Raw genomic sequence first — 21845 nt, forward strand, 5'->3', positions numbered from 1 at the left:
ATTATTATTATTATTATTATTATTATATCACACTTGGCCAATAAAATTCTATTCTATTCATTATATTATTATTATTATTATTATTATTATTATTATTATTATTATTAAAAACAGTAATACATAACAAGATTTATATGCTGGATTTCATATCACAACATCACACCAAACACTTCCCAAGTGTCTAAGACTGCCTGACGTATTTTCATTGTTGTTAATAACAACAATAACAATAACAATAACAACAACAACAACAACAATAATAATATGAGTCCTTCCTCATGGGCTTGCAATCTAAAAGATGTCTCCATTAAAAAGAAAGGAGGGAGTGGAGGGACACAAAAAAGAAAAAAAGGAGGAAGGTGTGTTGGATATGTTGTATAAAATAAAAGAAATATCTGGAAGAAAAACCACGTTTATTATATTCTCCTTTTCTTCCTCTGTCAAGACTTTTCCTGCCTTTTTTTCCACACAGGGCACAAGACAGCGAACATACCTCCTAATCCTCCCTCCTCTTTTCCCCACAACAACAACCCTGTGAGGCGGGTTGGGCTGAGACAAACCAGCCCCAAAGCCCCTCAGCTACTTTTTAATGTGTAAGGCAGGATTTGAACTCACAGTCTCCTGGTTCACAGGCCAGTGCCTTGACCTTTGGTGCTTTTTTTTTTTTTTTTGAGGGCAATAGAACCATCTGGAAATGTTAATACTGGCTTTTCCGGCAGGCCTGAGGCCTAGGTTATTGTCTTGATTCGGCCATGAATGACTGAGGGATATGTATGGCTCATTAAGGGTTATTAATGTACTTTAAAATTGTTTTTAATTGCTGTTTTTATTGTAAGCCACCCAGAGTCCAATGTGGAGTTGGGTGGCATATAAATTTTACAAATGAATAAATAGACAGAGAGAGAGAGAGAGAGACATTGATACCTCCACTACCATCACAAAATGGCTGCCTGAGGGGGAAAAAAACCAACCTGAACCTAAACCACCATTACACAGACGGGCATTATCAGTGAAGCTAAAAAGTTAATTTGCCTATGAGCCTTGAAGAAAAGAGGCAGCCACCATGTCCCTAAAAATGTTGCAGAATAATATTTCAACTGCCTCAAGACCACCTCCCCAAATGTTCCCCTTTTTTCATCTTCTTCCTTCTCTTCCCCCCCCCCCCTTTTCTGCACTATCCTCTCAGGATGCTGCTCTGTAGCTTATTTATCAATTTTATTTGTATGCTGCCTTTTCCCCCCATATACAATTCAGGGCAGCTAATGTACTTCCTCCTCCTCCTCCTCCCCCCCCCCGCCTTTTCCACACAACAACCTTGTGAGGCTGGTTGGTCTGAGACAAAAATTAGCGTACCCAGCGGCATTTCATGTCTAAGGGAGGATTAGAACTCAGAGCCTCCTGGTTCCTCACCCCGATTTCCACCCGCAATAAACCACACCAGGCTCGGCTCAGGATTGGACTCCACCATGATTATTGCTGGGATTGTTAAAAGTTGTTGCTGGAGGGGGGCAATTAACAGGCATTGAAAACCTGAGATCCTCTCTTATATTTCTTTATTCTTTTTTATGGTTGCTGACCACCTAGAGTGGTTAGCCTCACCTAGACTAGCTCCCTAGAGCAGTGTTTCCCAACCTTGGCCATTTGAAGATATTTGGACTTCAACTCCCAGAATTCCCCAGTCAGCGTTCGTACAGTACATCACCCGTTCACTTGTTCAGATGGCAGCTATAGAGAGCAAATACATCTGCAAAGATTTGGCACTGAAACTGTGTTCCCCAATTTTGCGTGGCTTGAAGTGGGATTGGGAAGAGGTTGTAGTGTAGTGTATGTGTGGCCGCTTTTCCAACCCTCACCATTCCTGATATTAATGAATTTCATTTATTGAGGGTACAACCTAAAATCAAGGGGAAAGACACGGAGCACCTACTGTGTGGTCAGCTCTGGCCCAGCTCCTGCCCCAAGGACTGTGGATGTGGGGGAGACATCCACATGCTGCAGGCCTGTTTTGCTCCCAGTGGAATCTGCTGATGAAGGCTCCTCTGACCAAGAAGACATGAGTGACAGGGAGGAAGAGAGTGTGGCAGACATCTCAGAAGGAGATCAATTATCTAGCTCCTCCTTGGATTCAGAACAAGAGTTAATGATACAGCCACGCGTGAGGAGAGCGATGCATTGGCAGCAACAACTGAGAGATTATTATCAAAGAAAATGAGGCCATCTGTGGTTGGGTGGGGTTGTGGTGATTAGTGAGGCTGCTATAAATAGCAGCCTGTGGGTTTGTCCATTGTGGAGGATTATCTGATCGTTGTGTTTCGTGCCTGCTTTGCTGACTTTGACCTTTGTGTGCTGATTTTTTCCCCGCTTTGAAACTAAACTAGAGCAAAGTATGTTTCACTTTGTGAAAGGACTGTGAATTGCCTCATAGCTGCAAGCTAAGTATCACAGAACTGATAAGGGACTTGTACAAATTACCAGCTTGTTTGGAGACGAGTGCTCTTTGCTATACAAAAAGAATGCTTCGTTTATTTGCATTTTCGGTATAAAGAACATTGTTTTGAATTTTCAAACGTTTGTCTGAAATTGTATTTGTGCATTTTCGGGAGGATTCTACCAGAGAGCTCGACAGAACAGCTAGTAGTTCAGATTTCCATTACTCGGGTTCCTATTAAAAGACTTTTACTCCAGTTTTCACAGGTATGGTTTAGGCCCCTCTTCTCTGATCAGCAAATATTCAGCAGCGTTCAAGAGCCTCGGTGGTGCAGAGGTTAGAGTGCAGTACTGCAAGCTACTTCAGCAGATCAGCGGCTGCCAGCAGTTTGGCAGATCGAATCTCAGTAGGCTCCAGGTTGATTCAGCCTTTCATCCATCCAAGGTTGGTAAAATGAGGACCCAGATTGTTGGGGGCAATATGCTTACTCTCTGTAAACCGCTTAGAAAGGGCTGTGAAGCACTGTGAAGCGGTATATAAGTCTAAATGCTAATCTTTTAACATATTTTACAGACTAATTGATCCTGGTGCTGTTTCAGGACACCTGAAAAATTACAGGAATGTAGGTATGAAAGGCTGGACTTTATGCCAATAGGCCAGGGTCTGTTCTTGTTAGGAATTAAAGGCAGTTGCAAATTATCTTCTTTATTAACATTGTCACTTGCAAATACAGTACATTAAGAATTTTGTCCAAAAGTGGTTTTGTTTGGGGGGCTTTTTTGGTAAAAAAAAATACACTTTTTAAATTACATATTTCCGGCTCTTCCAACTGCAATTGAGCAGCTTCCTTAACCCAGAAATACAATCAAATTTCATATTTTTAAAGTCTATTATTTATAGTATATACAGAGAACCACAGAATTGAAAAGTGTCCTTAGAAAAGTGACTCAAGCTTCCACACCCTTATGATCAACCCTCATAATATGGGGTTAGGTTGCTTTTTTTTCATAAAAGGAATCTACCCCAGCACTATCTTTGAGAGTTTAAGGTTTTTCTTCCAACAAAGAGTAGTTAAAGCAGTCTGCTCTGCTGTCATCCTTTGATCAAGTGTAGCTGCTACTTTATAAAATTACTCTCCAGTGTTGCAAGAGCACACACAAAAAATACAAATACATGTAGCAAACATGACATACACAATTCAGTCTGAAAGAGTGTCAAGGCCCTTCAATGCTTCATTAGCAGATAAATCATCTCTCACAAAGATTTTCCTTTTTGCTCCAAATGAGAGGAATCCAGGCTGAATTATTGACTGTGTTCGTATTCTGTTATATCTAATGTCCATCAAGATCATTCTTTGCTTGTTCTTTCAATGCTTCTGTGGCACAATTGATTCCTAGGAATCCCGTCACTGCCAAGATCCAGCCCTGTCACATGACGGAATGATGATTTTCTAGTCTTTTTTTTTTTGTTTCGTTTCCCTGAAGTCTATATCCAATAATAATCAAGTAATAAAAATGAAGTATCCTGTAAAAAAAGAGAAAGCAGAAAGTTAAAGCAGAGGTCTCACTTAATATTTAGCTTGTTTGCAAGCAGTGTTCATTATATTTCTTCAGGAGACAGTTTATGCTATAGATAGCCCTCGAGTTATGAATATACAGTAATTGGGAGCAGAATTTTCATTGCTAAGCAAGGCAGTCATTAAATGAGTTGTGCCCAGTTTTATCATCTTTTTTGTTAATCATGCAGTCATTAAGCAAATCCAGCCTCCCCTATAGATTTGGCTTAAAAGAAGCCCCCCAGGAAGGTCACAGATAGCGATCACATGACCTCACATGATCCAATATTGCAAGTGCATGCTGGTTGACAAGAGCTCAAATATTAATCGTGTGACCACGGGGATGCTGGGACCGTCATAAGCGGAAAGATTAGTTGCAAGTCATTATTTCAGTGCCACTGTTACTTCCAAAAGTTATTAAATAAATAGTTATGTAAGTCGAGGTCTACCTGTATACATAATTCCCTCTAAGCTGAGCAGTGAGCAATCGCTCACTTAAAAATCATCATCAACTCAGAGTTTTCCAAACCTGCCCAGAAGCCAAGAGGGAAAGAGTGAGAGGGAAGGAGAGAGAAACAGATAGAAAAAAGAGAGGAAGGAAAAGAGAAAGAAAAAGAATGGGAGTAAGGAAGAGAGAAAGAAAATCAAAATCTAGTTTGAAACTAGCTCAACTATTTAAGTGGCATTTTGATATTGATAGAGTTGCCCTATTATGAGCTCACTGTTATAGACACACAGTACAGTATTTTATTTTGAAATTCTCTGAGGCAAAACAGGATGGATTTTTTATTTATTTGTTTGTTTGTTTATTTATTTATTTATTATTTCTGTGCCACCCAGTCCCGAAGGGACTGCCGCTCAGACACTATACTTTTCCGCCCACCCCCCAAAAAGCTTAGAGGGAACACTGCCTGTATATATTCTAAACAGAAGTGCTTTAATAAATTATCTATTGGGTATTTCCACTAGATAGGAAAGAATGCATTGCCTACATGTTCAGCATTGTCATGAGGCTACCTTGTTCTAGGAAACAGAAGCCTATAACATCAAGACAAAAATAATTTTTAACACCATGGTTCTGAATAGGTTTTTTTAAAAACAGTTTCATTTATTAAGTAGGCTCTTTGCAGATCAAGGTGACCCCAAATTCTCCGAAGCACCCAGCATCTCTATTGCCCTCCTTATTTGTAGAGCTGATTCAAATCGATTTCTGAAAAACGAAAGCTTCTTAGCAATTCCAAAACCAAGCTAGTTTGAAAGGAACGTACCTATGCCATCTGGGTGTTGCCATTACCACACCTGAGGACTAACATTTTCCAGTAACAAACGCCGACCCTCCTCGTAATCATCCTCGTCCACATTGACCAGCAGTCGAATAGCTTCCTGGCCCACAGCTTCTTTGAGAGAGTCTGTGATGAAGACGCCTTTCAACGCCTCGAGCAGCGAGCCATTCATGTAGTCACTCCAAAAGGCATCCAGGTAAGAGAGCTCTGAGAACTTAATGTCACAGATGATCGAGCCCAGGTCACGGGATTTCAGGATAGTATTCGACTGCCCAAACACATCAAACTGACGCTCCAAATGGTTCTGCTTATTGGACTGCACATTCTGACGCAAGACAGGCTCATGCTGACAGTATTCTGCCCGAACACGAAGTCGGATGTCTGAGAGGAACACACGAAAGAGAGAGAGAGAAAGAGAAGGAGGGGGAAGAAAGAGAAAGTGGGCCATTAGAGCTGCCAGTCGCTAACAGAGCAAGAAGACAGACACACAGTCATGCAGCGGTATTCTAGGGTCAGGCTTTCAATAGTCCTGAGCATAAAGACCAACCAAGCTGAAGTTCAAGCCCATTCAGGATTCCCCCCAAAATTCAGGGACCTGAAGGAATCGGGCTCAGCAAGGGGCATTTCCACTAATTTTTAGGTGTTCCTTTGGCACAAAGTTAGAGCTGAACTTCATTTATGCTTATCTATTAGCCTCCGTATTCAGCCTGCAACAACTCCCTATTTTAAATTAAATATGAATACACATCCAATCTCAATGCCTGCCCAGAGGAGCAAAAGAACAAATCCCTTAGAGCAGCATATCCTCCACCATTAGCATCTATGCTATCAGCTATCAACATGGGTCTTAATATGATGTACATAGTTTTCAGTCAGTGGAAGTTAACTTATACATCTAAATGGAATGTAAAGCAAGACCATCCTGATCTATTGGCTGGATTTGAAGAGTCTGAACTAAAACAAGGGACCTATTCTGCTCACAGCCTTGTTGTTTATATTCTGAACATACTGACATGTTGCTAGGCAGGTTTACTACTGTGGTGCAGATGCCTCGCTAATTAGCTAAGTTCAGCTCTAACTATGGACTGTGGAAGCAAAAAAACAGGTCTGTTTTGTTCAGTCACCCCCAATGTTATCGTCAGCATTGTAGCTGAACGTGTTAAAAAGGTTCAAAAGGGAGGGATAAATGGAACGAATACAGAGTAAGATACGTTTAAGAAAAATGAGGCAGGTGGTGCATTACATACGCTCAACAAGGCCGTCAGCTTTAATTTCTCTGTGTCTTGTGGTCATCACCTGTAGAAGCATTAACTCAAAGTGCAGTCACAGCCCTTTTCCAGTAACTTTGCACGGCCTGGAGCCCAAACCCACCCATACCACTGAGCTACAAGAAGCTTTTCAGTAGCTGAGAGCCCTCAAGCAGGACCTTCAGAATCCGTTTCCCCCCACCCCAACCCCAGATGGCCAACAGCAAAGCTGTGCAACAAACTGCATTTAACAGTGGCCCATATCATTGATTCATTTTTAATTCAATGGCAGACAGCCAGGAAGCAGCAAAATTTAAACACACATTTAAAGACCTGCATGAGCTTTCTACTGGAAACAGTTCCTTTCCACCCACATTTATGATCATTGTACCAGAAAGTTACTAGTCCATACACTCAACATCCACTCGCCTTAAAGGACTACAGCTGCTGGGCCCCTGGAAACCATTTTGGGGTTCAAATACAGGTTCCCACCCAATTGCTGACTAGATACATGTAAGTTGAAAATCTCCCAGCTTAAAATACAGACTTTTTGCATCCATGATTGGCACATGATTTCATCAGAACAGTTCACCCAGTTTCTAATATCAACAATGTTCTGGAGTACCTCATGAGGCAGCTGTCAGAGTTGGCGTTAACATACTGGCAACCCTTAAATCACAGTTAGATTGCAGTTGAATGGATTTAGCCACTTTCTTTCCTCCCCAGGACACGATGAGAATTAAGACAGTATAAAAGAATCCCAGCTTTTATTTCCAAAACAGGCAGGAAACATCAAATTGAAGGCTCTGGCTATGTGGGAAAGGCCTTTGGCATAAATGACTCCTAGACTGTAGGAAATTAGTGCAACCATTTTCCACAGCCAGCAGTAAAGCAAGCTCTGAACAGCTGCACTGAATTAAACACTAAACTTCATGGGCAAAAACACCAGCTGAGGCAACACAAATACGACCCCCCCCCCACCCCATCATTTCCAGGCCCCAGTCCCAGTGAAATAATCCCACTGTGGTTATTATGTAGAAGTAAAGACAAACTTGAAAAACTTGTTTCTGAGCCAAATGCTGCACACAGGCTTCTGCCAATGTCTTTTCCCCCAAGTTTGAGTCACAGTAGCAAGAATGAAGGAAAAACCTTCAGGTCCATTATCACTCAAGTAGGATGGTTTCAGAGAAGGAGGCCTGTCACCTCAGTATCCATGCAACCCCATTAGTGTGTGTTCAACACTATTAAAAGATTACAAACCAAGATCAGGTGACCCAACAGGAACCAGAGAACTTTACATTCTCAAGTTTCCGACACATATTTGGACCTACAGATCATCCTGAATCAGACATCATCTTTATTTTATTTATTTATAATAAATCAATAATAATAATCTATATATTAGGCTGCCCACTCCCCAAAACAAAAATTAAATATTTACAGGCCAACAAAAACCATTACAGACAATGAAACCACAGAAAAAGGCCTCCACTGTGCTGAAGGCCACAAGTCCCAAAGTCCAAGGCTGTGTCCCTCACAGCTTGTATAAAGAGTGCTGCAGGGTCCAGTTGCAGGTTCGCTTCTAACATAGAAGAAGCGCTGACTGAAGAGGCAGGTGAAATAATCAACTGGGACACATTTAGTTTTTGCTTTTAAACTTGTTTGGGTATTTTTACCAGTGTCTGGTACTTGGCCCGCTTGCCTGGGCCAATACTTATGCTTTTCCAGGGATGGATTTCAACTGTGGACCGAGAGAAACATGGTTCAAGACTTTTAGCATATCGTAACATCAAGAAATCATTCTGAGATTCAATATTGTAAAAGAACACAAAAAAAATGGCGTAAAGAGCCTAAGCTAACTTCTGACATGGACAGCTGCAGGTACCGGACTGAACACAGATATTTCTCTACAAGGTCATTAGCAGATAATCCTCAACTTGCAATCCCAAATGGGGGATAGAATTTCTGTTGCTTGGCAAGATGGTTGTTAAAGTGAGTTATGCCCAGTTTTACAATCTCTTTGTCATGGTTGTTAAAGTGAATCACTGAACTTGTTAAAAGAATCATGTGGTTATCAAGCAAACCCAGCATCCCCCCATTGGCCTTGCTTATTGGAAGCCACTAGGGAAGGTTGCAAAGGGTGATCACGTGATCCTGGGATGCTTGCAACCGTCATAAATATATGCTAGTTGCCAAGTGCCTGAATTCTGATTGCGTGACCATGGTGATGCAGTGCAGGGACTGATTTTAAGTCACTTTTTTCAGTGCTGTTTTAATCTCAAAAAGTTACTAAACAAATGATTGTAAGTTGAGGATTACCTGTAGGCTTTTAAAAATTAATTGTATTGAGAACTAAATGACACACAAATCATTATTCTTATTATATTTACTGGAATTGGGAAATACTAACTAGTGAACAATTTCAGGAAAGCAACAATTATGAATGCATATACCAATAATAAATGTTGGCTGACCAGAAGGAACTGTCCAAGCAAATTGATGTGAAGAATTTAAGGGCATTTCCACCCCAATCAAAGGGATAAAAAAGGAGTCCCCCAGAATCCCATAGCAGTTATAATGGTCTGATATCTGCAGCAGTGATTATATGCAAAATTAAGATCAGTTGATAGGGAGGCCTTCAATGGACTGACATATCAAAGAACGGCAACTCCCTAAGAGCAAATCTCTCACGGCTATACCATCCCAGCCTGTTTCCATCACATTAGGGGTGGGAAACTATAGCAACAGCATGGCTGAATCAGGAATTCTGGAATCACAGAATTCTGGAACCACAGGTCATAAAATTGCCATAGTTGTTGTCCCTTGCATAAGGCCCTGCTGGAGGTTTGGGGCACAAGGCCCCCAGAGTGCCAGTCTAGAGTAGCTCTAACCAGTATCATAAACCCCGGAGCTGGCAGTGCAGCCCTATCCCTTATGCGCATTCAAAACAGTCAACATGTCTTTATGAAGTGGCTGTCTGAGAGTCTGGCATGCAGGGTGGGCAATCTTTTTTTTTTCTTTCTAGAAATAGCAGCAGATATCATAAAACACAAATTTGCTTTTTCACAAAGTACTGGTGGAAATTCGGGTGCATGGATTCATTTACCTTTGCGAGACCATTCTGTGAGGAGAGTGCACAAGTGAGACAGAGTCTCTTTATCATCAACTTTTGCTTAGTAACCTGGAATTTAAATGGTGGATTGAGAAAGAATTGGCAGAAATCAAGCAGCAACAAAAAAAATGTTCATTCGGGAGTTTGCATGGATTTTTCTTCATTACGGTATTGCTCTTTCAAACTGAGATAGCCTACAGTACTATAGCACACCAGAAAGGGAGACTCCCAAGTTTAGTTTTTGCAACTCAGAAAGCTAATAAAATATGAGAGCTCGTTTCAGAAGCAGCTGCCTATGAATCTTAAATTCTGCCTCAGTGAAGAAGCAAGATAATGTTTACAATGAATACAGGCAATAGTCTAGGTGTTGAATGGAGCTTACAGTTTGATCCTTGCACCTACCCGGCAGTAGCCTTAGCTGCACCTTGAAGCTGCAGTTTTGAGACTCATTGTATTATTTTTGAACATTCTTCGTTAGAACCCCATGGCCTGTAAATTGGTCAGATGGCAAGACAAGTGTTTTTGTGCATTCGCTTTTGTTTCATTTGCATTGCACTGACACAAACACAATAGCACAAGAGAATTCTTCACTGATCATCTGCCAGCCCTGGGTACCCACTGGCTGGGTGAGGGTGCTATAAACTAGGCAGGTGGAACACACTTCCAGATAAGGAAAATGTAAACGCACTATATGGTTTGTCACAGACAACGGTCCACCTGCAGATTTTACAGTTTTCTTATGCAGTGTCCTTAGGTAATAAGACATATAGTATCTGAGACCTTCTTAAAATTATTCAAAGGAGATAAAATATGCTGGTCTTAAGAGACAGGCACTTGCACAGAGCTGGAAACCAAGACAGAAATCTGACTGTGAATTCATCTGTATGATGTTAGTTTACAATTTAGATATGTACTGCTGATGTCATAATTCAACAGATGACTACTACCAACCAAGGCAGAAGGATAAACTTCTTATAAAATCAGAAGAAACCAGGCAGCGCCAACAGAGCTATTCAATAATAGCTCAAATTAAGCGTTGGCCTTTGATAAAAGGATTGGCAAGTGATTCCAAATACAACAGCCATTTACTTGGCAAACATACTCAAAGTTGTCTCCAACTAAAATAGTATGGCTCTATTACTCATGAGTTTTATTACTACCATCCCACAGAGAATGAGCTTGTGGTGTGTATGAACTCCTTGCAAGAATGATTATTTTCTTGATGACTTAGTAGGGGGGAAAACTAGCTTCAAAAGAAACTTGGTTTATCCTCCAGTTTTTGTTATTTATCTAAAAGTAAAAAAAAGGCCTTTTAAATCTTCATTCTCAGCCCAGATGTTTTTTTATTTGGAATTAATGCATTTGATGTATTAATGAATTTGATGTGTTTTTTCATCTGAAATTATTAAAAGTGGAACTAACCAGATTATCTTGCATTTCTTCAGCTCAACACAGAGATCATCCTCAGAGTCATTAAGATGCTCTCTTCAAGACCAGCATATGAAACACGTCAGTGTACTGAAATAAGTCTCCCCAAAGCTGATGTTATGGATATCCAAGTTGAAAGGCATTCATAAAACTTGATGTTACCCAAGATGCCCAAGAAAATTTTGTTATGAAACTGGGGGATATATTTTGAGCATAAATTTGTTTTGGTACAATGAAAAAATAGTTGTCCATTACCAGATTACACAGGGAATTGAAGATAAATTCTGTGAAGTGGGTTGGAGACTTCCCACCCTCTCAAGGAAGAGCCAAAAACTCTTATTCCCATTTAGTGGAATCAAGTCTTAATATCAGGTTTAAACTGCACTTAATATTACAAGCCAAACCTCACGCTATCTACACAAGACAACCTCTGTAATTCAGTTACTGCATCTCTTTTTCTTCCCCCAACCAACTCTACTCCCTTATGATTCTAGGCAAATAAAGAGAGAAATAGAACAAATGACCCTTAATTGAAACCAAGATTGCTAATGTGTTTTAGAGTGGTTTCATGGGTTTTCCAAAAAAAAAAATCCACATAAAATGCATTCCAAGAACACAGCGCATGCCAGGCAGACACCTACCACAAGTCACTTTGGTGGGAGCTGGAACCTCCTGCTTTGGAGCAGAAGCTGCTTTAGCTCCCCGCCGTCTACAATGAGAAGCCTTAGACCGACCTCTGCTTACTCGCTTCCTTTTGCTCAAATTGGAGCCTAGAGGAAGAAAGAGGAGAATGTGTGTAAGTAGGCGGGGACAGGGGGGAAATGATACAATTTTTTATGGTGCTTCCCATTAGCCTAGTAATAAATAGAAGAGAATCTCTGTAGCTCAGGATTGAATTGTGGGATCCTCGGTGCTCTCTGAGCTTGTTTGCTTGCAGATGTTTCATTACCAACTAGCTAACATCAGTGCTAACGAGTGTAGTGCTCACTAGACATAAATCTCACGTTAGACAAATCTGCCATTCTACAACCATGATTCACAAACTTCAAACACCAGATAGCAATTGGTTATAGATGTTAGTTTGCAATGGATCTTTGATTAGGTGCAGGACTATACTGCTTAGTATTCATATTCTGACTTTTATAAAAATGTATTTACTTATTTGACTTCTATGCCCAGCACCTGTAATATCACAGTTAAAAGAGAAATTCAGAACACAGAATATTACTCTTTTCAAATTGGACAATTTACACACCTGTCTCCCACTGATCATGTCGAGGCTCTGAAGAGGCTGAATTCAGACAATTGTCCATTTGTTGGCCTGCTGGTAGAACAGATGGTCCGTAGGTGTATCTCTCAGGGGAAACTAGAATTAAAAGTTTTGAAAGTTAGGCAGTACAACTAGAAGAATTCTGCAAGGAAACATCACCAGTTGGTCAAATCAGTTCTGCTGATGTTCTTATAATCACAATATCCGAAACAATAATATGTGCAAGGAATTATTCAGTTATTCAATTCAATTATTCAGTTCAGCTTGATATTGCCGTAACCATTTCCCCCCTTTAACATTTAACCTACTGTAAGTAAAATTGCTACAAAATTGGTAGAAATGACCTAGGTTAAATATCCACTGAGAAAAAAACCCTGTTAGTTTGTGAGATTCGGTCAACAGTGAAATGTTACATTTTCCCTACTACTGCAATCCAGTACCTGTACGCTGCCTTTTCAGGGTAGCATACTGCAATAGATCATGCCTTGTTAGCACCCTCAGGAGCTGTAAAAGCTGCACAAAGTTGGTTTCATCACATTTGCCTCTTCTCTCCAATTCCAGGAGCAGTTGGACACCATTCTTTGACTGCCATTTCTCTGCAACTGCCTCAAGGTTGCTGTTGTTCCTGCCTAAATTACACCGGCACGGATTTTTCCTCTTCCAGTTTTGTAAGGCTGGTGAGGTAATTTCAGAACCACCTTCTTCTTCTGTTGCCGCCACAGTCCAAAGGGCCGGATCCAATGGATGAGTCCAGGGCTGTGTTTCATCCAGAAGGAACGAGAGCACTTCCACATCATTCTCTGTGAGCTGAGAACCAATGATTTCAAACATCTGATGCAGGGAAACCATCCCATAATATTCAAGGCATTCTTCCTCTTCCCAAATGTGGGCAAAAGGTTGCCTCCTCATGTCAGCCATGTAAAAAACACGAATCCTAGGAAGCTTTAAAGACTAAAAGCTAGGATGGAGTGGATACACTATATTCTGAAAACAGATGGAAAAAGAAGAGTCGCTTGCCAAGTTAAATTAAGAAAATGCAGAAACTGATCTGAAGCCTTGAAGCAAAATTCTTTCAGATTCCGTTTCACCACACAAGGATCTGTAAACGAGAAATGGGAGTTACTAGATCAGATCAAACCTTCCGCTGTTGCCTCAATTAAAGCAACAATAACCATACAGATCTACGTCATTAATGCTACATGCCTAAGATATGTATGTGTATACTTTCAGGCAACTGTCTTTAAGTGACTAACTTGGCTGGTGACTACTTAGACAAGCCCTTTGTTTTCTTGATCACTTTTTCCCCCTCCGGAAGTGGCTTGCCATTAACTCCTTCCTTAGCACAGAGAGCGTGACTAACAAAAATACCCAGTTGTTTTGCTGCCTTGCCAGGCAAGACAAGAACTGCAGTCTCAAGGCTTCTATCCTGGTGCCTTTAGCTACCACAAACTGGCTTCTAAGAAGGCTAATGGGGAGGAAGGACGGGACAGGGAGCGCCGATTCCCCCCCAAAAAACCAGCAACGACCCCTCTCTCGAATTGTCCTTTGGACGAGGCAAAAGTCTCTGAGTCTCAGAAGGGCGGCACAGAAATGGAATAAATAAATAATAAATTGTCGTTTCACGGCGGGCCAGACGGGACGCGTTTCCGTCAGCCTGCAAGGCACGGGCACACCGCGCGAGGGCAGCCGCGGGCTTTCCCTGCATCCTCCCCCTCGCCCCCGCCGCTCGTCACAAGGGAGAAGTAGAACAAGCATCCGAGGTGCGGACGAGCCCCGCTTGGCGCAGCCGAACCAGCCCCCCCCCCCCGCGCCGGCAACTCGAAACGCCGCCCCTGCAGTGACGGAGAGCCCCGCCCACAGAAGGGGAGGGGCGGAGGTCGGAACTATCTGAGGCCCCTCCCCCACGGCTCGTTTCACCTGTTTTTGACATCCCCTCCCCCACTTCCTCGACCCAGGCAAACCACCCGCGCCCCCCGTCGTCGCCTCTTCCCCTCCCGCGGCAGTGTGACATTTCGCTTCATTTCTTTCTATCTCCCCTTCATTTCTTTCTACCCCCCTCCCTTCCTTGGTTGTTTTTCTGACAGTAGGCCCACCCCCACAAATACACCTCACAACTACCGCCTCCTCCCCGCTTTCCTCCTTTTATTCGGCGCCCCCGACTCCCTCGTCTTGAAATTCCGCCTCTCCCCCCACCTTTTTCCTGACTGACCCTACTCTGGCCCTCCTCACCGGATCTCCCGGTTGCCACAGCCGTCACCGCCGCCGTTTCAATCTTTCTGGCACCTTAGACTCATCTGCGCCTGCGCCCCCCACGGGTAGACATCTCGCCACGCATGCGCCCCAAGGCTGTTTGTGTCTCGCTCACACTGGGCGTCGGGGCGTCCTCTCCCGCGCATGCGCCGGAGCCGTCCCTCGGCGGGCTAAGCGATGTTGTTCCCTGCGCTCCGCTCACGTGGCAGCCCGCTGCTGTCCCCGTGACTCGCGTGCGGGGTGGGGTTAGTCACTCCACAACAACACCTGCCGCGCCCTCGCCTGCTGATCGGAGCCGGCGCTCCCCCCGCCCTAACTTGGGCTGAACTAAAAGCGAGTCACTGACCTGATGCGAAAAAGGAGAGCCGGCCGGCCGTCTTTATGCTCCAACGGCGACGCTGTGTTTACGTAAAGCGGCGTCAAGGAAACGGCGCTGATTGCGTAAGCGTCTTCAACAATCTACGCCCAGAGACACAAAAGAGGATGTGAAAGGGGGGGCGGTGGGGGGGGAAACGAAGAGCAGGTCTCAATCCTCGTGACTGGGCGGGGCTATAAAACGTGTGGGTCCGCCCATTTCCACTTCAACCTGCGATGCTGATTGGCCGGCGCTCTTCGAGCTTCGCTCTTCTGTAAAACCTCCGCGCCGGCCCCGCCTCTCTAATATCGGAGCCTCTGATTGGCTCACTCGGGGGTTTGTAGGCGAGGCAATGAGAGGGTGCGGTGCAGCCTAGGCCGAGCGGGGCCTGCGTGACGAGGGAGCGGCCAGAGAGAGGGAGAAAAAACGGGCGAGGACGCCGGCTGGTGGCTTCGGCCCGCGGGCCGGGTGAGTGCGGCGCTCCTACCACCGTCGGAACCATCCGTCCCCCGCTCGCGAGGGACCGCCTCCCCCTTCCCGGCCACTGCTCGCTCGGCCCGTCTCCTCAGCCTTCGCCCCTCTTGTCAGGCTCTCTCCCCCTCAGGCTGGGCTCACCGTTGACCTGCACTTCTTTCCTGGGGCCCTGCGTGCCCTCCCGGCCGGTGCCACAAGCCGACATCGAACTACGGCTTCGCTCCAATCTGTCCTGAGTAGGACGAAAGGAGAAGAGAGCCCGAGAGGAAAAAGGCTTTTGACCGTGGAAGTGCTGAAAACGGCCTTCTCGGGGCCGCCTTTGTTTCCTTGCTGGTTGCAGATGCAGTTTCCAATTTCCTTGGCATCGATGGCTTCCTTCCTCCTCCTCCTCCTCCCACCAAGCAGAGGGGATCTGTCTGTCTTCTATCTACTATATCTATCTATCAATCTAATCTATCTATGCCGCCCTTCTCAACCTACTCAGGGCGACATGCAACATAATAAATACAATACAGTGCATAGAAATCTAATACTGTATTAAAAAACCTATAAAGACTAAAAATTTCTAAAAACCCATTTATACCAACCCAATCATCCACATTCATCTAATCCAGCCACTCATAGCATCGGCAACAGTTAAGTCTCAGCACTCATGACCCCCATGCCTGCCGGCAGAGATGAGTCTTCAAAGCATTGCAAAAGGCCAGGAGGGGCAGTAGGTATCTCTGGAGGGAGTTTGTTCCAAAGGGCCAGGGCCGCCACAGAGGAGGCTCTTCCCCTAGGTCCTGCCAGGTGGCATTGTCTGGCCGACAGGACCTAGAGAAGACCGAGTCTGTGGGACCTGACCAGCCGCTGGGATACATGAGGCAGAAGACGGTCTGGTAGGTAATCTGATCCTAAGGTATGTAACCAGCACTTTGAATTGTGACTGGAGACCAATAATCAACCAGTGCAGCTCAGAGTAATGTTGAAATGTGGGCAAATCTTGGAAGCATTTTGCACTATTTGCAGTCTTTGAACACTCTTCAAAGGCAGCCCCAGGATTTTCAGTGTAGCATCTTTCATCAATGTCCTTGCTTAACTTTTTACAGTAGGTTTTTCAGTAGCATTTTCTAGCAGATCCTGTCCCCATTTCTTTTCTTAGGTTGCAAATGCCATTCCTTTGTCGGCTAATGTGTTCTTCCTGGGGTGGGGGTGGGGGTTGCACATTTTTTTCCCAATGTTGTTTTCATCAAGGTGTCTTTCTTCCTCTCTACAATTTTTGTCCTCCTCTTCCCCTCAGGTGTAATCACATAATGGCAGAGGAGGTGGTCCCCTCTGTGTTTTTCCACCACCAGTATATGTGTTCAGAGTGCGGGCTTCTCTACAGCACTTTGGAGGCGGTGCTGCTCCACCACCAGAGCCATTTAGGGGAGTCCTGTGAGACTGCAGCCCCTGCCACTGCTGCCGATGAAGAATCCCAACAAGACAACCGCTATCAGTGCCTGGAATGTGGGTGTGTCTTGCGGTCCCCTGATGAACTGTTAGCGCACCAGGAAGTGCATCCCAGGGAAGTACCAACCCGCCCTTCATGTCTCCCAGCCACCACGGGACAGATCCGCTACCAGTGCAATGAATGTAATGAACTTTTTCCTTCTGCGAGCATCTGGCTAGCTCACCGCCAGACACACCAGAAACAGGAGCCTCCAGCAGACTCTTCATCAATTTTACCTTCATCTCAGCCACCTGCCTCCCCCTTTTCCCAAACATCCAATCCTCCCCTTCCCGAGATCTCTGGCCTCCCAACTTTGCAGGAACGGCCTCCGCTGTTGTCGCCATCAGCTCCCCCCGTATATCCTTACGAATGCTCGGAGTGTGCCTGTCTTTTCTTAACACCAGAGGAGCTGCTGGAGCATCAGGGTGAACATTTCACTGAAATCGAGAAAGAGAGTGGGGAGCCAGCTGAGGCGGCAACCCAGGAGGCCTCCGGCCCCCACACGTCCCCAGTGCCAGGCTGTGAGGAAACTGCAGCAGTGCCTTCCCCCTCTCAGGTTTTCTGTTGTACCGAGTGCAAGCAGGCCTTTGCTACAACGGAGGCCCTACAGAAGCACCAAGAGGAACATGTGGGGAACAGCGAAGAATTCCTGTGTGGGGAATGCCAGCGTGGCTTCACAACGCCCAAGCGGCTATTGGCCCACCAGCGGGTGCACGTGGACGGCACCTACGAGTGTCCGAATTGCAACAAGATTTTCAAAAAGGCAGCCTCTCTCGAGCAACACATGCGGATCCACAAAGGCGAGGCGCTCTACCTCTGTGTGGACTGTGGGCTCGGCTTCTCCACCGAGATGACCTTAATCATGCACCGCAAAAACCACACGGCCAACCCTTTGCACCGTTGCCACTGCGGCAAGACTTTCAGCAACATGACCAAGTTCCTTTACCATCGGCGCACGCACGCTGGCAAGAGTGGGGTCCCGGCCGCACGGGGGGCCGCGGGGGACCCTGCGTCTGGCCAGCCTGCTGAGCAAGCGCCCAGCGAGGAGGAAGCGCTCGTGAACGGCTCTGCCCCTCCCTCTCTTCCGCCCGGGGACTCGCCCGGGGCCTCCAGCGGAGGGTTCCTGTGTCCTCAGTGTGGCAAGGCGTTCTCCACCCACATCCGGATGGTGCGGCACAAGCGAGTGGTGCACGTGCTGGAGCGCAAGCACAAATGCCCCACGTGTGGCAAAAAGTTCAAGAAGCTGGTGCACGTGCGGAATCACCTGCGGACGCACACGGGAGAGAGGCCGTTCCAGTGCTCCGAATGTGGCAAGACGTTTGTCTCTCAGGCAAACCTGGCCCGGCACCATGTGACCCACACCGGGGAACGCCCCTACCAGTGCCAGGTCTGCAACAAGCGCTTCACTCAGTCCTCTAACCTCCGCCAGCATCGCCTTTTGCATGCGCCACCCAACGGAGACGGGTCCCACTCATGCGACGACTGCGGGGCTGCCTTTGTCCGAGCCCGCCAGTTAGCCTTGCATCGGACGGTACACACAGGGTGCTTGCCTTTCCCTTGTCCGGACTGCGACAAATCCTTTTCACGCCACCGTCTCCTCGAACTGCACCGCCTGAGCCACTCCGGACACGAGCCTCACCGCTGCCCAGACTGCGGGGCTCTTTTCGTGGTTGCCTCCAAGCTGCAGGAGCACCACTGTGCCGGGCGGGACGAAGAGGGGAGCCCCCAGCAGTCCTACCTGTGCACCTCTTGCGGCAAGTACATGGGCTCGTTGGCCAAGCTGACGTTACACCAACTGGTTCATTCCGGGCAGCGTCCGTATAACTGCCCGCTCTGTGGGAAAGCCTTCACCACCCCTAGCGGGCTGAGCCGACATCAACAGCGCCATGCCGGCCTGCGCCCCCACAAGTGCCCGACCTGCAATAAGACTTTCGTGGCGGCCTCGGGGCTGCAGCTGCACCAGCGCACGCACACCGGCGAACGCCCGTTCCCCTGCCCGGATTGCGGCAAAGCTTTCCGGCAGGCCACCCACCTCCGCGAACACCGACGCCTGCACACCGGAGAGCGGCCCTACCGCTGCCCAGAGTGCGGCAAGGCCTTCGTGCAGTCCATGCACCTGGCTGAGCACCGACGGATCCACACCGGGGAGCGCCCGCACCCTTGCCCCCTCTGCGCCAAGACTTTCAAGACCGTCTCGAACTTGCGGAGCCACCGCAAGACGCACGCGGTGCTGGCTGGTGGCCAGGATGACGCTGTGCAGTCTTCGGAATCTCTTGCCGCTTCCGGCCAGTCCAGCCAAACCATTATGTGCACCAAGTTTGGGGAGGCGATTGCTATCATTGAGAGTGCGGAGCCTCTCCCCGTGATGGAGACCATAGAGATCTATCTAGAGATGTGAATTTCCCAGAAATGTAGTAGCCGTCCCAGGGGGAGGGGAATTTCCCCCTCTTGTTCTGAATTTAGTAACAGTGGTACCTCTACTTCCGAATTGTTTGTTCCGTGACCAGGTTCTTAAGTAGATTCCTAGAGAGGCCCCACAGAGGCTTCTCCCTGTCTTTTCCGGCCCTGTTCCCTCCCAGGAGATTCCTAGAGAGGCCCCACGGAGGCTTCTCCCCACCTTTTCCGGCCCTGTTCCCTCCCAGGAGATTCCTAGAGAGGCCCCACGGAGGCTTCTCCCCACCTTTTCCGGCCCTGTTCCCTCCCAGGAGATTCCTAGAGAGGCCCCACGGAGGCTTTTCCCCGCCTTTTCCGGTTACAGCTCGGGTAAGTGGAAAATGGTTCTTGAGAAGAGGCCAAAAAAATCTTGAACCCCCGGTTCTTATCTAGAAAAGTCCGTAAGTAGAGGCGTCCTTAGGTAGAGGTACCACTGTACAAGGGATGCGCGAGGGTAGCATCCACTTTCCCACCTCGTTGCAGAGGTTTTAAATCATCTTTAACTCTTCTGTATGCAAAGACTAAACAGCCCAGCAGGAAACGGACAGCCTACCCTCCCTTCGTGCATCTCCTATCACCAAAAGTTGTTCAACCATTTTAGTTTTGTGTGGAGGCCTAAGCTACAATTTACGGACCTCATTTTGATAATTTCTCTGGCCAGTTCTTTTTTGTCTTAGGTTTTGTCGACGAGTTGGCCCAGCCACCTTGGCCACACATTCGGATGTTTATTGTAAATTAAAAGAGATGTGTTATATTCCATTACGGTCTCCCGGTTTCATTATCCGAGGTTCTAGGGAACGGCTCGATACCGTATCTAGGGCAGGCTGTCCTACTTTGACTATTGAATTATTTCCTTGCTTTTAGAGGGTGGGAAATGTTATCCGCTATTAAAGTCAAAGCTGCGGTTTCGTGGTAGAATAATATTGCTACATCTTAAGGCAAAAGAAAGGGGACTTTTGTGCTTTTGAGTGTTTGACACAGTTTTATTATTCCTGTGTTCCTAGCAGAACAAGCCACGTTTTAATTATAACTGTCCCAGCTGAGCAACAAGTACAGGATTTCTGCATTAATATGTAATTCCTAGCTGAAGGCCAGTTCCATTTTTTAAAAAAAGTTGGAAAAGCTCTGTACCATCTTTAGATGATTGGCGTATGATGACTGATGAACATGCATCTTTTAAAACTCAAGGATTTTTATGATGATTTTCCAGATCAAAATACAGTGATACCTTGTCTTACAAATTTAATTGGTTCCAGGACGAGGTTCTTAAGGCGAAAAGTTTGTAAGACGAAACAATGTTTCCCATAGGAATCAATGGAAAAGCGATTAATGCGTGCAAGCCCAAAATTCACCCCTTTTGCCAGCTGACATGCCCATTTTTTACGCTGCTGGGATTCCCCTGAGGTTCCCCTCCATGGGAAACACCACCTCCGGACTTCCCTGTTTTTGTGATGCTTCAAGGGAATCCCAGCATCACAAAAATGGGTGCTTCGCTGGCAATGGAAGTCCAGAGGTGGGGTTTCCCAGCGAAGAGAGCATCAGTGAAATCGCAGCATCACAAAAACACCAAAGTCCTCGAAACCCCACCTTCGGACCTCTGTGTTTTTGCGATGCTGCAATTTCGCTGAGGCTCCCCTTACTGGGAAACCCCACCTCCAGACTTCTGTTGCCAGTGAAGCGCCCATTTTTGCGCTGCTGGGTTTCCCCTGCTGGGACTCCCCTGCAGCATCACAAAAACACGGAAGTCCGGAGGTGGGGTTTCCCATGGAGGGGAGCCTCAGGGGAATCCCAGCAGTGCAAAAATGGGTGCTTCGCTGGCAACGGAAGTCCGGAGGCGGGGCATCCCAGCGGCGGCAGTGGGTTTGTAAGGTGAAAATAGTTTGTAAGAAGAGGCAAAAAAATCTTAAACCCCAGGTTTGTATCTCAAAAAGTTTGTATGACGAGGCGTTTGTAAGATGAGGTATCACTGTATTTGAGAATAATGGGGAAAGGAAATAATGATTTCAGTGGGCAGTCCATGCCCCCGGGTAGTTTTGTATTTGCTGCCTTTGGACATCACATTAACACGACGGATGTAACGCAAACCGAGTTCATCCAGCGCACTAAACTTTTAACTACATTGTCTGGCTTCACAAAAAAAATGGAAGTATTTGCAGAATCTGGAATTGTTAGCAAACAGATATGTTAGTTATCATGTGAGGATATTATCTTTTTAGAATATAAAACTCAAAGACAGTTTAACTATCAAGGCAGTTGGAAACAACATGGGTAAAAGCGGACACCTGTTCAGCGAAAAGATTCGAGTGGAACGACTAACCAATGAATTATACCACCTAGTTGGGGCCATAATGGATGTGTTCATTGTACGCACCTAGCTACAAACCAGTGGTCAAGTTCTCAGCTAATGCTAAAGGCTATTTTTAAAAAAATTCGGTGTAGTTTAATAGCAAGCTTGACAGCTGACATTGCTAAGAGATTGCATGTCTCACTCGTACACATTGAACAAAGCAGAGCGATGCCATCCAATCTACATGCC

General features: G+C 45.9%; 2 protein-coding genes across 4 annotated transcripts; one reads left to right on the top strand and one right to left on the bottom strand.

Annotated features, from left to right (window-relative positions):
- Positions 1–3117: 3117 nt before the first annotated feature.
- DEDD2 (death effector domain containing 2) lies at positions 3118–15163 on the bottom strand. 2 transcript variants are annotated; one of them, XM_070764173.1, is made up of 6 exons: positions 14920–15163; positions 12764–13422; positions 12309–12419; positions 11695–11823; positions 5252–5647; positions 3118–3952 (listed from the first exon to the last, which is right to left on the bottom strand). In XM_070764173.1, exons 2-5 carry the CDS (start codon positions 13239–13241, stop codon positions 5274–5276), a joined length of 1092 nt encoding a protein of 363 aa, XP_070620274.1. In that variant the 5' UTR covers positions 13242–13422; positions 14920–15163; the 3' UTR covers positions 3118–3952; positions 5252–5273. The 2 variants fall into 2 exon arrangements, with proteins under 2 accessions (XP_070620274.1, XP_070620273.1); XM_070764172.1 differs by having other exon boundaries at positions 14553–14928.
- On the top strand, positions 14914–20068 carry LOC139174095 (zinc finger protein 574-like). Of its 2 annotated transcripts, none has more exons than XM_070764171.1 (2): positions 14914–15014; positions 16685–20068. In XM_070764171.1, exon 2 carries the CDS (start codon positions 16698–16700, stop codon positions 19272–19274), a length of 2577 nt encoding a protein of 858 aa, XP_070620272.1. In that variant the 5' UTR covers positions 14914–15014; positions 16685–16697; the 3' UTR covers positions 19275–20068. The 2 variants fall into 2 exon arrangements, with proteins under 2 accessions (XP_070620272.1, XP_070620271.1); XM_070764170.1 differs by lacking the exon at positions 14914–15014 and adding an exon at positions 15261–15396.
- Positions 20069–21845: the final 1777 nt, after the last annotated feature.

The sequence above is a fragment of the Erythrolamprus reginae genome, chromosome 11 (genome assembly GCF_031021105.1).
Source record: "Erythrolamprus reginae isolate rEryReg1 chromosome 11, rEryReg1.hap1, whole genome shotgun sequence".
NCBI classification, from domain to species: domain Eukaryota; kingdom Metazoa; phylum Chordata; class Lepidosauria; order Squamata; family Dipsadidae; genus Erythrolamprus; species Erythrolamprus reginae.

Bases quoted from the DNA above. Each gene is read 5' to 3' on its own strand.
- DEDD2 (XM_070764173.1), bottom strand. From the start codon at position 13,241: ATGGCTGACATGAGGAGGCAACCTTTTGCCCACATTTGGGAAGAGGAA. The intron at 11,824-12,308 runs GTGTGTAAATTG...TTCTTCCTCTAG, and splicing joins ACATGATCAGTGGGAGACAG to GCTCCAATTTGAGCAAAAGG. The intron at 5,648-11,694 runs GTAGGTGTCTGC...TGTTCCTCTCAG, and splicing joins TCCCACCAAAGTGACTTGTG to ACATCCGACTTCGTGTTCGG.
- LOC139174095 (XM_070764171.1), top strand. From the start codon at position 16,698: ATGGCAGAGGAGGTGGTCCCCTCTGTGTTTTTCCACCACCAGTATATG.